This window comes from Danio rerio, chromosome 17 (genome assembly GCF_052040795.2).
Source record: "Danio rerio strain M-AB ecotype USA chromosome 17, GRCz13ab, whole genome shotgun sequence".
Classification (NCBI taxonomy): domain Eukaryota; kingdom Metazoa; phylum Chordata; class Actinopteri; order Cypriniformes; family Danionidae; genus Danio; species Danio rerio.
Window position 1 is genome coordinate 58,838,300 of NC_141037.1, and position 16,711 is coordinate 58,855,010.

The window sequence follows — 16,711 nt, forward strand, 5'->3', positions numbered from 1 at the left end:
CTGGGTTGGACCTCCATTTGCCTTCAGAACTGCCTTAATCCTTTGTAGCAGAGATTCAACAAGATACTGGAAATATTCCTCAGAGACTTTGCTCCATATTGACATGATAGCATCACGGATCCATGCTTTCATGTTGCTGAGGCCAAATTGTGAGCCGAGCATCCGAGTGTGTCAGCAGAAATGGAGACTCATCAGAGCAGCAACGTTTCTCCAATCTTCTATTGTCCAGTTTTGGTGAGTCTGTGTGAATTGTAGCCTCAGTTTCCTGTTCTTAGCTGACAGGAGCGGCACCCGGTGTGCTCTTCTGCTGCTGTAGCCCATCCGCCTCAAGGTTGGCCGTGTTGTGTGTTCAGAGATGCTCTTCTGCAGAGCTCGGTTGTAACGAGTGCTTATTTGAGTTACTGTTGCTGGAACCAGTCTGGCCTTTCTCCTCTGACCTCTGACCTCATCAACTAGACATTTTACTTTGCCTCACTGGATATTTCCTCTTTGTCGGAGCATTCTCTGTAAACCCTAGAAATGGTTGTGCGTGAAAGTCCCAGTAGATCAGCAGTTTCTGAAATACTCAGAGCAGCCCGTCTGGCAGCAACAACCATGCCACGTTCAAAGTCTCTTAAATCCCCTTTCTTCTCCATTCTGATGCTCACTCTGAACTGCATCAGATCGTCTTGATCATGTCTACATGACTAAATGCAGTGAGCTGCTGCCATGCGATAGGCTGATAAGAAATCTGCATTAACAGGCAGTTAGACAGGTGTACCTAATAAAGTGGCCGGTGAGTATATATATATATATATATATATATATACAATGCGATCATGCGCAATAATCACATCACGAGTATACACAATATTGGGTCTATATTATAATTAATAAGTGTTTTTGAGGCCTGTGACTGTGTGAGGGTTTCATAAGCATAAAGACATAAGTATTTGGACCTTTTGTTACTTTGAAAAATTGATATCGATTAATTTTATTGAGTTGTTTATCAAATGAAGACTATAAGGTAATACTTTACTTTGATTGTTCAATTGTTATATCCCTGAATGCAGATCGACACCCGTGAAAACAATATAACGCTGTTTATTTCATTGCTATCTTTTCTCTTTATTAAATTTGTCTATGATTGTAGATTGTTTCGAATGTTTTACGCAGATGTATTCCCCTGCAGAATCTTCCCAATCAATCTAAAATGATTAATTCTTTCCGTATAGTTATTCAACAAATCTACTGAAAATGTATTCATATCGCAATATATATCGTAGAATAAAAAAAATTACAATGTTAAATTTTTTTTTATATTGTACAGCCCTAATATATATATATGTGTGAATAAAAATGAATAAATATAAAAAACAATCATGATCAAAATTAATCGCGACAGGAAAATTAGTTATCGGCAGAAAGCTGCTAGTGATATATTCTGCCCATTTCACCGTCTGATGTGTGGATAGATTATTGGTATCAGCTAAAAACAGAACCTGAGTCGTCCTCTCTCAGATGATAATTACATTTTTGAGCAAATGCTGTGTAAAATTAATGTCTGCCGCTTTTGTGTACATTTCATTGATTGCATTATGTACTTGATTTGCTCTAATCTAGATCTGTTGGGAACAGGCTGATCTGTAGACATGAGTGTGTGTGTGTGTGTGTGTGTGTGTGTGTGTGTGTGTGTGTGTGTGTGTGTGTGTGTGTGTGTGTGTGAGTGTTTAATTTGTGTCGGTATAGATTTGGTTATCAGTGAGCGTCTGTCTGCGTGTGTCTGCTTCACCTCCAGCGGTCAGGGGCCGCAGGGTAATGAAGCGACGGGTCAGTCTGTAAATATACGCGGGTCGCTCTGGCCGCTGTGAGGAGTTGGCTATCGTGTTGCAGTGAAAATGGAAACGTCAATAAAATTAATCGGGCCACCTTCTGGCCTGGACAGCTCACTATGGTCCCCTCATAACACAAAGACAAGTTTACACTCCCAAACACACACACACACACACACACAAGGGTAGCTATCTTAATGGGGACTTCCCAATGACATTTCTACTGTACAGACAGTACAAACCCTCGAACTCCTGGAGGGCCGCAGCTCTGCACAGTTTAGGTACAACCCTATTTAAACACACTTGATCAGACTAATTCAATCATTTAGGGTTGTTTGAAGCCTACAGGTAAGTGTGTTGGAGCAGAGTTGGAACTTAACTTAGCTGCGGCGCTCCAGGAATTGAGTTTGACACCCCTGCAAAAACACTTAATTCTGTCTGATTTATGAGCCATTTTTTTTATCATGGGGACCAAACAGTCCACACATGATCAAAATTAACTGGTATTACTATACTTGTGGGGACATTTGGTCCCCACAGTGTAAGGAATGCAAGGCACACAAAAACACAACTCACCTTCAGTGATGTCACCGGAGTGTGCAGAGCGTGCAGATTGAATGAGTATGGATTTTGTGCATTTGCTGAAAGTTCGAACCCCAACATGCCTTGTGTGCATCTGAGGTCACATCCACATCATTAGCAAGGATCCGCGTGGCGAGGCTAATAAAACAACAGCAGAGAAACGAAATAATAGATTCAAACAGAAGGCTTTCAACTGTCCTTGTACTCTTCATGTATTTTGCATCCCATTACGCCACCCATCGGATCTGTTCTCTTTACTCCTCCTTCAAGTGATTAGCTGCAATATTAATGCGTGATTATTGCTTATATAGGTGCGTGTGATTGATGTCTCCCCAAAAACAGAGCGACGTGCGAGTGTAAATTTGTCGAATATTGCGGCGTGGTGCAGGAGTTTTTTCAGATACATAATTTAGATGCCCTGAAGGAAGGCTTTCAAGGCATTTTTGCCCAAGGCCAAGAAAAAATAACTGACTTTTAAAAGTAAATCATTTTTGCTAATGCACAATTAATGCCAGAGGAGAAAGTAAGTCTGGGAAGTAGGTTATGGAGAGACCTGACCTGCCCTCACACAGGCCCAAGACAGATGCTGATGGACATCGCTCGTCATATGCAAATGAAGCACCGTGCTAGGGTGTTTATGCAGCAGTTATCTGTGCTTATAGCATGCTAATCTAATCGCTTCTAGATTCACTGATCAAGATTTTATCCTGGTGTCTTTGTATTTGAGTGTGCAATGTCAAGGTTGTTTCTAAAAAGCTCTCCTTTTTTTCCAGGAGATGGTTTAGACAACAGCGTGGCCTCGCCTGGCACGGGTGACGACGATGATCCGGACAAGGATAAAAAGCGGCAGAAAAAACGCGGCATCTTCCCCAAGGTCGCCACCAACATCATGCGGGCATGGCTTTTCCAGCACCTCACAGTGAGTGTCTGTCTTCTTTTGTGTTAAACTTTGGGAATACAAGTGAGCTGCAAGTGCTGAGAACTTTTACTGAGACTCTGGTTGGATGTTGAGAGAGAGGCAACAGCACTGGGACTGCATTGTTTGTATTACAAATCTCTCTCTCTCTCATACGCGCGCGCGCACTAACACACACACAAGCACCAAGCAGACACACAGGCGTTTGCTGCTATATCAACTCAAAGGCTTGTAATACCATGTATCAAGTACCAATGTAATACCAAAAGGTTTTATATAAAGGTAAATAAATACTGAGTCGCGCCAGCTCCGGGCTGCAGCGCACATTACTCTCGGGCTGATTCCGGCGCGGATGCGGCAGCGTCGGCTCGCGTACGGCCGCCGCATCTGGCCCGATTGATTCGGGCTGGAATCGGGCAGTGAGTCCACAAGCATCCGGAGTCCGGCAGCCGGAGCCGGGCTGAGTAGTAAGTCTCTGGCAGGTGAGAATCTAGCCGGAACTGGTCCGAGTGTATTTTGCTATCTGGAAATAAGCTCTCTCTCTCTCTCTCTCTCTCTCTCTCTCTCTCTCTCTCTCTCTCTCTCTCTCTCTCATTCGCATAGCAATATCCGCAATATTGCTAGACAGCCCGCTCCCGTCCCAAATTAAACCTGTTACTGACCGCTCCCGCGATTTATTCGGAAATTTATTCCCGCGCCGCAGAAATCTGGTCGGGTCCTGCGGCGCCCGCGGGACAGCCGCGGGAATGCAGACCTCTAGTTTAATCTTCACTGCTGAAAGTCCAAACACTGAAGGGTAAATCCATCAGTGCGCAGCTCCACAAACCAAGCAAGCCAGTGGAGACAGTGGAGGAGCAAACTTCACCAATCGACCAAAGTGAAAGAAAGAATCCAGGCTCAGTTGGGCACGACCGTTTCTCCTCTGGCCAAACTTCCTGTGCAGAGCTGCAGTCTAGGCGCTGGAGATTTGTCAGTTGTATGTGCTCAGATATCAGTAGAGTGAAAGGGATCAGCTGTTGTCATACTGCATAGCAGCCATTTCCACTAGAAAGTGCAGTGAAACATGTGCAGAATGTTTCACAAAAATGTAGGCTGACGCAGGTATTTCTGATTACCTGACAGTGACCGGCCACTCTGGGTTTCAGCATAGGTTGTTGTTGCACAAGCAGAGGGCTGTGAGTTTAGAGGGGTGCCGTGCAGGTCGTTTTCCATCGGCCTCTCTGATGTCACGACATCATCCGCGGCTCAGGATATATCGATCAGGACAGGAAGGGTCAGGTTTCAGAGGGAGGCACCGCCATCCCAGAGCGCGTGAATGATTGTGTGCTCCAGAAGAAACTGAGAACTGATATGTTTGTATTAGGGACATGCCCTGCAACCATGGATTCAATCCCTTAAACGGCTCTAGTGACGATGCTCAGGCCTTGAACGAAGTGATCAAGCCAAAATAATGAAGGCTAATTAAAAGGGCTGTAAATCCATTATAAAGTGCTGCAGGATAACCAGAGGCTCTGCACTCCAAGCGGTTATTACTGTCATCATGATCGGACCGGCTCCACTATTGCCCAGTTGACAGAGAGACAAATACGTTTTTCTTTATTCTCGCGCTCTTTCCATTCGTCGTCCCCATTCTCGTGCTCAGATCTGCTCGGCGCACTAGTGTGTAAAGCCGTGCGGAGGGAGGTGTCAACCACCCACCTCCTACCTTTACCCACAAATGCCTCTCGCTTCATTTACTCAGCTTCATATCACGCAGGAATGTCGCGCTTCTTTCAAAGATCATTAGGCGTCCTCACTGGCAGCTCAAGAGATCCCTATTCATGACGAGATGCACCGCTATTTCCTTTAGAATTACTTCAAACAATGTAAAAACCCGAGGAGAAATGTTCATTAGTCGAGTCTCGATCATCTTTAGGGATGTTTTTCTTTTGTGTGAGTGTGTGTGAGTGTGTGTGTGTGCAATAATCCAACCCACCTTTCTATTTTTTCAGTCCATTTCCAACCAAAGAGACTTAATTGAATTATCCCAAAGTACCAACCGCAGCCCCCCCCCCCGCCCTCCCGCACAATCCTTTACACTGGACTGCCGTGCCACACACTGACACATCAGGCCTTTTATTTTAATTTGTTAAGCAAATGTATTTTCCAGTTCAGGATGCATTTGTGCGCGGGTGAATTCATGGGGACTTTGGCCCTGAATGGCCCGTAGCGGCAGCTCTCCATTCAACCATTCTTTGGAGGGGGCAAAAGAAAAGCAGCGAGGTTGTATTTTCTCAACGGCAGGGCCAAAGCGGAGCTGCTTTTCCATGAGCGGCGGGGGTCCCTTTACATATGTTCCCAACATTGAGCCATTGTCACCTATTCTGAGGGGCTCAAAAGGACGTAACCCCCATCCCTCCCTCCATTTCCATCCCCCGCGCTCACAAAACAACTAACAGTTACAACTGTGGGCTAAAAAATCGATGGCCTCCGCTCCCAAGGAACACTTTCCCTCTCTGATCTCACTCTTACACGGGTGAAGCCTCCTGGTGCCTGGCAGCCGACAAACCATCCCCGAGGGGTGCCAGAGATGAGCCCGCATGAGATGCCCCACCTGACTGAAGTGCTTCAGAAAAGCTGGAGATTCCAGGTCAGAATTTGCTGAACGTGAAGCCCCAGAGATGCACTCTTCCTCCTGGAGCTTTCTGGATCTCTTCCAGTGCCATTAGCGGGAGGAAATCCCAGCTGGCTGCTGTAAGCTTTCCCATACGGCACAGAGCTTATGTTATCGGGAAGATAAACTCCTCTGTGGGGTGTGTTACTCTATTAGACTTCATATTTAATGAAGGAGAGAGCGGGTAGAAGGTTCCACAAAGCTCACGGAGAGAGAGAAGCAGGCTAGCGCCGATCTGACATCATAGCTGCGGGGTCACCCAACAGTTTAATGCAGACAAACTTTGCATCGTCTCAATTAGTCAGTTTGGCGCCCTCAGCGTGTCTCCCGCTAAGACGAGGGTCAGCCTGCAATGAAAACAGGAAGCACTCAGATACAAAGATAGCACTCCAGGCCTGTGCTGTCCTTTCACTTCTGTAAACCTTCAAGAAGTAACTGGGATGGCTTTGGAATGTCTTGGATTGGTTTTCTGTATTTCAGGGAGAGACTGAAAAGTAATTGGTGAATAAGATAGGGGGTTTACTTTATCTACTAGGTTGTGAAATTTCATTGGTTAGTTTAGTACCTTTTAACACTGCTTTTACATCAGCCGAGGATGTAAACCAGGGGTCACCAAACTTGTTCCAGAAAGGACGCTGTCCTGCAGATTTTAGCTCCAACCCTAATCAACAAACCTGAACAAGCTAATCAAGCTCTTACTAGGTATACTTGAAACACCAGGGTAGGTGTGTTGAGGCAAGTTGGCGCTAAACCCTGCATGGACACCGGCCCTCCAGGACTGAGATTGGTGACCCCTGATGTAAACCATGTTGTTGGAAACGTCAGAAAGTGGCACATGCTCCTTTCTCCTCTGCTACCTTTGATTCACCTCATCTAATAACTGTGTCAACAAACAAACAGGATCAGTCAGTGATCTGCCTGCAGAGTCGCACAGGAAAGCAAACAGCCCCGGTCATGAGTCTGGTCCCAGACTAAACATTTGGGCTGATCAGTGACTGCGGCTGCTTGCATGTCTGATTCACGTCAGCATTCATTTCCACTGCAGCACATCTGACAATCATTCCAAACAATGGACATGGAAAAAACGAAACATGTACACTTAAAAAAGTCTGTGCTCTCTCTCTCTCTCTTAAACACACACACATGAAATGTGGTCAGTAGTTTTTCTTCACCCTCACCACATGTAAACTCTGGGCTTTCTCAGGAGAGGGATCCTCCCTCACTGTGTGCTGTTTTGCAGCGGTCTTATTTAAACCCCAGTGAGGTCGTTTTGTGGTACTCATGGGGGGTTGCAGCAGGGCAACGCTAATCTATCATGGGCTTGTTTGCTCTCTGTCACCAGTAACACAGCATAGATGGCATCATGAAGACAGAACATTATGGAGATATACTGAAGCAACATCTCAAGGCATCAGCCAGGAAATTAATACTTGGGCACAAATAGGTCTTCCAAGCAGACCATGACCCTAAGCACACTGCCAAATTAGCTCAAATGTGCTTTAAGGACAACAGAGCGAATGTTTTGGAGTGGCCATCACAAAGCCCTGATCTGAATCCTATAGAGAAAGTGTGGGCAGAGTTGAAAAAGCTTGTGCGAGCAAGACAGCCTACAAATCTAGCTCAGTTACAGCTATTCTGACAGGAGGAATGGGCCAAAACTCCTGCAAACTATTGTGAGAAGCTTGGAAGGAGACCCGAAACATCTGACCAAAGTTATACAGCTTAAAAGCAACGTTAAAAAAATACCAAGCAAATGTGTGTAAACTTTTGACTGTCTAGAAATTAATAAACAAATCCTCTGATTATTCTGGCATTTCACAAATGTAAATCATTTAGGTAATCCTAACAGACCTAAAATAGTAACCATTTAGTATAATTCACCATCAGACATTTAAAAAAAAATGCTAATGCTCCTTTATTTAGAGTGTGTGTGTACAATTCTGGTTTTAACTCTATATAACCATTGCAATCTCAAAGCAACTCTTAACCTTTTGATTTAGTGGCTAATTTGCACAATATCACAAATGAAGCTACATTAAACAGTTCTGTTTGCATTTGAGTGCATATATGCACAAGGAAACGTGGTGATCACTGTGCCTTGGAAGAGGCTTTGGCATTTACCATCAAGTTGTGCAGCATCCCAAACATGCCTGAGGCGTGGATCAGTGCAGTGGCCATTAATGTGAATATGATTGCTTTGATTATAATCGTGATCTCTGATGTCTGGCACTTGCATTATTCAGTTTACCTGTGTTGTTTAGGAGTTCCTTTGTCTTGAGATTGTCTTTGAGCATCATTGTGTATGTCTTGTAAGACTACATGTGGTTATCATGAGTTGATGCTGCTGTAGATGAAAGTCTTTGTCAGGTGAGGGATGACCTTGCCGGCACTTGGAATGTTTCTACATACTCAGACTGAGTCAGTGTTAATAAAGACAGTTGGACAGGCTGGAACACGCTGTTCCATGCATGCATGTGTGTGTGGAGGGGAGTGCATGTGCTCTGACCTGAAAACAAGAGCTCCAGTAATGCATGTGTGAAAGGTTTAACTAACTTGCTCAGCATTATTATAATTTGCTTGTAAAATCCTGTCCTAGAAACGTTACCTGCTTTCACTGTGGCAAAATCAATTCATAGACTTGGAGTGTATTCATGAACGAACAGAAGGAGGAACTGGAGGTGTGGTCAAAGAAACAGCTCAGACATAGAAATGGAAAACTATGATAGGATGGCTGCGCGTGTGTGTGTGTGTGTGTGTGTGTGTTTGGAGCAAAAATCAAAACCAGACTGTGTTTCTCTGTTTAGTTTGTCAGGGGACTGGCGCTCCTCTGAATCCCAGAGCTCTATTTCTGCTCTGTGATCTTCCCGCCCATTCTCTGCTGCTGTTTTTATTCTGTTTTGTTTTTCCAGCACTTCTCCTCACGGGCCTCCCTCTGAGCTCTGTCTGCACCTCCTTTCTGCTATTTCACAATGACGACCGAGCGCCGTGACTGCACAGTATCTTCTCACATCTCGAGCGGCGCATCAAAGGCAACAAACAAAACGCACGATTTGCAGTGGTTTCCTTCCAGCCTCCCAGGACGCTGGCAAACCGAGGCCTTCCGTCGCTCATGCCAGCACAGTGCCAGCTTCCGATCCTCACCGTTCAGCTCATGCGGGAATGTTCACGATGAGTAGAACCTTTAGCTAAATATCAGCAAAATGCCGATGCAAAACAAGCAGAGATGAATAAAAGAAAATCCACTATCCTAATCAAACCGGAGCGTGTTCGGCTCCACATGTGAACGCATGTGAATATTGATCAGATTGCGGTAGTTGTAATGTCTCCAGGGCACGGCAATCCCCGCTCGAAATCTACAGCGATTTAGATAAAGAGACTTGGCGAGACGCTACGGATTTCAGCAAGCAGAACCTCCTCCTTCTTTCTCCTCCTCCTCCTCTTCAGCCGGAGAGCAGAAGAAAAGGAGGGAAAACCTGTAATTACACACACTCTTCTGAATCTCCCTTAATGTTCATTATTTAAAACCGGCGGCAATTACAAGTTCAAAGGGGCTTAGAGGGCCAGCAACCCGCATAATCGCCAGCAAATGAAGTATGGCGTGTTCACGGCAGTGGAGCGAGCTGCTGGGTGGGTGAATCATACATTTCCATACAGGCACAAATCTCTGCCACCTCGGGGCTCCAGTGTGCACTATCCCAGCCTCGCAATCCTCTTAGCCACGGCTTTTTGTCTTTCTTCACCCTCCAACTACCCTCCAACATGAAAAAAAAAAATCAAACTTCACCCTGGCTTATGCTGTACAATCACTAGTGTTTGTCCTTATGTTTGTGGCTGCCAGGCCGCCCACCCTCTCTCTCTCTCAGATTACTTCTCTCCTCCTCTTTCTTCCTCCCGTCTGACGACACTTGTGCGTGATGAGCAAGCTCATCCCCGCAGGTGTATCTCGGTTACCTTTGGAGACAGCCACCGCTGCTAATTCTGTTCACAGGTGGCTCTTTGCGCATCGAGAGGAGGGCTGGTGAGCCCAGCGGTTAGCTCTGGTTTCAGGGCCGCCCGACTCTCAGTCATTGTATACATCCTCCTCTCCTCAACGGGCTCTCCTTTTCTCTCTGTGCCATGTTTATCTCCTTCCTCTGTCCTGGTTCAGTGCTGCAGGTCACCTTTCTTTCTGTGAGTGCCTCCACGCGGTCAGCGGTGCTGCTGTTTGCATTAGGGATCTTTGATAAAATCTCCATAGGGACCTGCTCGGGTGCTCGGACCATTTCCTGCCTGCTGCTCTCATTGTCTCACTCGCGCAGGGAACGAACAACTCCCACCTGAATTCGATAAAACGCAGAGGCTCCTTGGACAGTTCATTTTTCATTCAGCAAAATCTCCTCAAAAGGAAGCGAAGGCTGGCTGTTTCATTAAGTGGCCCATCCAGGCAGACACGTGCTCCACAGCAGAGCCCATGTTTGCCCAAGCAAGTGTGCATATTAGAACGGAATCCATGGGGAGATTAATGGGCTACCGCCTCTGTGCCATTGATTATCTCCACGCCATTTTCCCCTCTTCCTGCACACATATTAAAAAGTAATGAAGCCTATGGAGGAAAGGAAGGCAGGACTTCACGCATCATTTTACGTTATCTGGACTCTAACGGCGAGGAATCTCTTTAAGGCATGGTTTGCGCAGAATTAAGTAAACAAATGTGGAGTATGCTTTTCAAACAGGCCGTGGCAGCTAGGAAAATGTGCTTAAGCAAAGACAAATCATCGACACGTGGAGGGGACTCTGCAGATGTTAGCAATTTTGCTGCGTAGCTTTACCAACCTTACCATGAGGCTGGATGACTGCGATGCAAATGTTGAACAACATCAGAAGCAGAGATGGTTTCTTTTCTTTTCGGCTTAGTCCCTTTATTAATCTGGGGTCGCCACAGCGGAATGAACCGCCAACTTATCCAGCAAGTTTTACACAGCGGATGTCCTTCCAGCTGTAGTCCATCATTGGTAAACACTCATACACTCTAATTCACACATATACACTACGGACAATTTTAGCTTACCCATTTCACCTGTACCGCATACATCCCTGTCAACCCTCTCGTTTTTCCTTGGATTCTCCCATATTTCACAGTTCCATCCTGCTATCATGCCATAAAGGTATGTTCCTGTATTTCTCCCGCATTTTCAGTCTTTCTCTGAAGGGTGGCAAATAAAAATTAAAGAGCCGAGCCTCCTTTTACGCAACCCATACTGGCGAACCACCAGGGGGCGCCCTTGCTCTTAAATTTGTCTGGTGCTTTCACTTTGTTTAGACATGAAAACACTTTGAAATAAATATAAAAACATCGGGATTCCCTTTCCGTTTTATTACAGGTGCCGTCTCCCCTTCAAATGCAATCCTCAAAATAGTCATATAGCAGCGCGTGACTGTCAGCTGACGCTCTCCATAGTGATAAATAGACGGATTCTGTACACACGATTTGAAGCAGAGCAAAAGTTTGGGTTTTGGGTGCGTGTTTAAACATACATACACATAATTAATAATAATAACATCTAAAGATGTCGATCTTGCTGGGTTTTTTTTAACACAACTAATTTCATCTTAAATGATCATAAAAAGTTAGAAAAGCAATCGAATGTTGACGGGTATGACCGCATGTTTTTGGACTTGAAACCGGAGCACCCGAAGGAAACCCACGCGAATGCGGGAAGAACATGCACACTCCACACTTAAATGCCAACACAATCTTCGTAACAATTCGCAATTCGTAACTTTTTCATTTAGTGGCTAATTCGTATGGATTCGTACAATCTAATTTGTACCATTTAGTGCGATTTGCTCATCCCCCAATGACAGTTGGGTTTAGGGGTGGGGTTAGGTGCCACGCCTCCTTTTTAAAATCGTACAATTTCGTACAACTGAACTCGTACGAATTCGTACGAATTGGCCACTAAACTGGCAAAATGTAAAATACTTGCGTTTTCTCATGAGATCAGGCTGGAAATGCCAACTGACCCAGTCAAGGTTTGAACCAGCGACTTTCTCTCAGCATTAACTACTGCGCCACCACGTCGCCCTACTCTCAGTATCTTATAATAAATTTGCATTAATTCCTATAGGTCTCTGGACAAGCGGACACCTCTGGCATGCCTTCTGTTTGCAAAATATAGAAGCGTCCGACTGTACCATGCATCTCCATTCTGCTCTCCTCTGTCACGACAGTGTTGAAAGTGTGAGAGGGGGTGGGCTCTTTCAGGAAAATAGCTTCCTGAGACATTATGTGAATCAGCAGACAGACAGCCTTATGGCCCAGTCCCTCCCAAGAGTCTAAACTCGGAAGTTAAAGGTGAGGAACCACATTGAAAACCTGATGGGAAACAGTTTTTTTCTCGCCCTGCAGAGCTTCAATTTGAATTCTCTCAGCTTCGTTTGGTATCAGTGTGCTATAATGACTCGTGCACTAGATCTTCCTCTACACAGCCCAACCCTCAATGGCATGGCCATTACAGAGGCATGCCGCTCGATTCCTGTCCGTCAAACATGACTGCAGATTGCAGTCGAGGACTGAGTAAATAGGAACGGTTAGAAGCAATGCCCGAGAAAATACACGCAAACGCACAATGGAAAGAACACAACAACAGCTGTCCTACACCTCAAGCAATCTTCTCCGCAAAGTGATTGGAGAGAAGCGGGGCTTGGGTTACATTCCTGAGATGGGGATGGCTGGTGTTGGTTTCAGAGGTGGGGGCAGGTGGTGGGGGTGGAGACAGCTCAACAAGTTGTTGAAAAGAACACAGACGCTTGTCATCAGCCTCCAGAGCAGGGAGCCATCTGAGTGCATTTTAGTCGCAGAGGTTAATGACCTCCCTTTGCTCTTCCGTCCTGCTGGAGTCCAGTGAAGCAGCAGCACTCTGCTGCGTTTGAGCTCACGGTGCTTTTGCTTGTGGCCTGGATCAGCCCAAAAAGCTGTAAGTGGATCCTGACAATCCCTTTTTATCTCTCCCTCCAGGGCAGCGCGTAAACTTTCAGAGTAACGACGGTGTTTGGATTACTGAAGCTCCCTTTGATGCCTTAGCGCGCACCATGCAAAGTGCAGAGAGAAGAAAGACAGAGCTAGGACTCACATGTACTTTTCTGCTTGCCAGTTTAGTGGATGCCTTCGTATCCAAACGGACCCACAGTACATTTACTACAGAGACAGTCCACCCAGAGCAATGCGGGGTCATGTTCCTTCCTCAAAGACACAGCGATAGGGAAACTCAATCCTGTCATGAATCGCTCCTTTTGGGGCTTGAACAACCCTGCAGTTATTGCGCAACTACCGTTAGGGTTGTTAATCTACCACGATAGACTCAAGGTCGCAATCCCTAGCAACCTTTTTTTTTTTTGGCTACGAACTTCTTTTCGACCTGTGCAGATTCGTCAGGAAACTGTTGGCTTAAAACAGGCTACATTTCTTATTTGTGCTGGCGATTGACCCCCATCCACTAATAAACGGTAAGCTGAGCAAGCTGTTGGTCATCCTCTCATGGGATTGTTGGGTAGCTGCCAGTTTCCTGCTTGCTTTGTCAGTGGATAAAGTCGGTAACAAACGAGAAGCCCACAGCCACGCCGGTCAGTCAGGTCAGAGGTCGGCAGGCTTTAGGGCAGGATTGAGCACTATGGGGAGACCGCAGGCAGCTGGAATGCACCTAAAAGAGGCCCTTTGCTCTGTTCCTCGGCTTTACTCCTCTTAGAGCCATTAAAAGTCTTCATACATCCTTTAGTCTTGAGCATCAAGAGCGGGGAGTCCCCAAGGCCCACAGCAATCCACCGCCTGAATGTGTAGCACTGACGGGAGGTCCTGACTGAGGCAGCACAGCCCTGTGTGAAGAACAGAACTGAAGTTTGCTTTGGCTCCATCAGCTGTCTCAAAAGGTTTCGGCGAACATGACCGTGAGAGATCTTAGGCCAAGTGGGCTTATTCTGTCCTGCTGGATCGTTTCACTGAAAAGCCTCATGGCTGCCTCTTTATGCTAATACATTGTTTAGTTCTCGCAGAGAGCCAGCTAAACGGGCGCCATGCTTGACTTCTACATTTTTAGCATCATTAACCTACAGGAAATTACCCCTGCAGCTGTTTGCCGGCTGCTTGGTTGCTCCGCATTCCCAGCTAATGGCTAAACGTCGAGATTTCCTCTACTGTGGGATTTGATTCTTGAATTTGCTATGTTAAGAAATTAAACATGACCTAACAGATTTAGAGCTCTGGATTGTTTTGGTGACTACTAACATGCCCATAATTGCTGCTCTCAAACAAAGCTACAGAGACGGCGTGTGTAAACAAGCGTTCTTTTCATCAAGAGAACTCAGTTCTGGCTCAGATTTGGCATAAAGCTGGCACGGGAGGCATTCGTTCGGCACTGCCATTGGCAGAGGTGGCATCGTCTTTAAGGTGGCACACAAGATTTGGGTAGTATTTAGCCTAGATGTTCATTCATTTGTTTTCTTGTCGGCTTAGTCCCTTTATTAATCCGGGGTCGCCACAGTGGAATGAACCGCCAACTTATCCAGCAAGTTTTTACACAGCGGATGCCCTTCCAGTCGCAGCCCAACTCTGGGAAACATCCACACACACTCATTCACACACTACCGACAATTTAGCTTACCCAATTCACCTGTACCACATGTCTTTGGACTGTGGGGGAAACCCACGCCAACACAGGGAGAACATGCAAACTCCACACAGAAACACCAACTGAGCCGAGGCTCGAACCAGCGACCTTCTTGCTGTGAGGCGACAGCACTTTGTGCCACTGCCTCGCCCTAGCCTAGATGTTGATAATTGAAATGTGGGCCATGTAAGTTTGGACCGTCTTGACCCACTTTTAAAATACATTAAAAATTATTTGAGCAAAGAAAAAAGGCCTACCAATCAGGTCGCTTTGAGAAAAAGCACACCCATAGTGTGCCTAAAGCACAATGCTTCATGGGTTTATCAATTTCATTGCAGTCGTAACACACCAACCTCTCCGGCCCAGATATGACTTATTAACTTGGCTGAGAGTTGACCATGTTTGGCCCTTGTCTGAAAGCCAGACTTGGTCCAGTCATGTACCGTGATTCACTGCGGCATGTGGGCCAAGCAAAACCTGATTGCGTGGGCCAAAGCTGGGCCAGAGAAATGTATCTATGTGGGAAATAACTGAGTATCTTTTAAACTGAGCTACATGTGCGTATCTTAAATCAGCCAGCGCTACTGCCTTGTCCTTCAGCCTCAGAAGCAACACAAAGGAACTCTCACAATACTGCGTGCTGCCAAGACCTACTTGCTTAAAAGGGTTTGGCTGGAATATTAAAGGGTTGCTGAACTACTTTGTTGCCTGCGAGGAGAACGACCCTGTTGTTCTTTGGCTGCCCAGTGGCCTTTTGGACAACATTACTGTTCTCAGTCCACAGACCCCTCGAATAATGAACATCTCTCTTTTTTTTTCTCGAGCTCACACAGGCAAAATATATTAAAGAATAGCGCGAGTCTTGCCCTGTGGGAAGGTTGGGGCCAGACAGTGGCAAGCCCTAGGTGGTAGCCCAGTGGCCTAATGAACGTGACCCATGAGGTCACCGCTCTTTTGCTCATGGGTGCCATCTAGACTAATCAAGTCAACGAAGAGCGATAAAGGCAGTGACAAGAGAGAATCCTTGCTCTGTGCTCCTTCGGTATGTCAGATGAGTAATGCACTGTTGTCTATATTTCGGAGGCCAGATTTTTTCATTATTGTTATTTTTGCTGTGAGGCCAGCAGGTTGTTTGCCTCATTTCACAGGCTTTCATTTTACAGTGTGAACTCAGGTCATGTTTATCTACTTGATTTGCCAATTTGCCCCTGAGCAGGAGCGGCGGTCACATGACTTTGACAGCTCGTAGTGTCATCTGACTCCTTCTTTGCTCGCTCCCGTTCACTTTCCATAATTCCGGCCTGAAATGAACGCTTCAAAACATCCCTGCATGTGCATGCCAACAAAATTAACCCCTCAATGATGGAACCTGTTGCATACATAGAGTTCAACTCCTGGCCCAGAGGTGTTTGACTGATTGGATGGAAAGAGAAATTCTAGGGCGGTTGTGGTGAGACTTTAATTTGGTCAAATGTACACCCTAAAGCCAGAGGGTTAAGAGGATGAGAGGAGATTCAGTCTATCTTCTGTTCCCCTTTCCCTACGCAAGGACATGGAGATCAGGTTCCTCCCCTTGAAAGAGCCGGCTGGCCGCGTCTGTAAGAGAAGCCATGAACCTGATCTGATGATTAACTAGCCTCATCACTATGGCTGAGGGCCACATCCACACACACACACATAGTGTCCAAGTCATAAGGTCTACACAAAACCCCAGCGCTTTACACTCTTTAAACACTCGCTCTTATTAGAGGAGCTTGTCGAGTCAGGCATCACCACTACACCATGAAAACTCTTCTCTAGTCGAGAGTTACAATCTTATTTCTGGCCAACGAAATTTCCTGATCTTGATGTATGAAATACCATACAAGGTCAGATTGTGTAAGATTATTAGACTGTTTTTCAATTATTTTATTACTTAGGTAAGCTTAAATGTAGGCGTTTTACATGCTAATTTAGCTTCATGACAACAGGGCCGTATTAAGAACACATTGGGCCCTGGGGCTATAGCAAATTCAAGGGCGCACCTTTTAATTTTTTGGCCTCACAAAAGTGTATCTATATATATATATATATATATATATATATATATATATATATATATATATAT

At 45.7% G+C, this 16,711-nt stretch overlaps 1 protein-coding gene across 13 annotated transcripts in view; it reads left to right on the forward strand.

Moving 5' to 3' along the window:
• The window catches only part of meis2a (Meis homeobox 2a), a 102,569-nt gene that overhangs the window by 39,005 nt on the left and 46,853 nt on the right, over nucleotides 1-16,711 (forward strand). For 8 of the 13 annotated variants that reach the window (XR_015512420.1, XR_015512421.1, XM_087288508.1 and 5 more), the window contains 1 exon segment: nucleotides 3,167-3,312. Coding sequence is in view for 10 of the 13 variants with exons in the window: in XM_087288508.1 (XP_087144634.1) it covers nucleotides 3,167-3,312 (146 nt within the window). In the remaining 3 variants the exon portion in view is untranslated. 13 annotated transcript variants of the gene reach the window in all.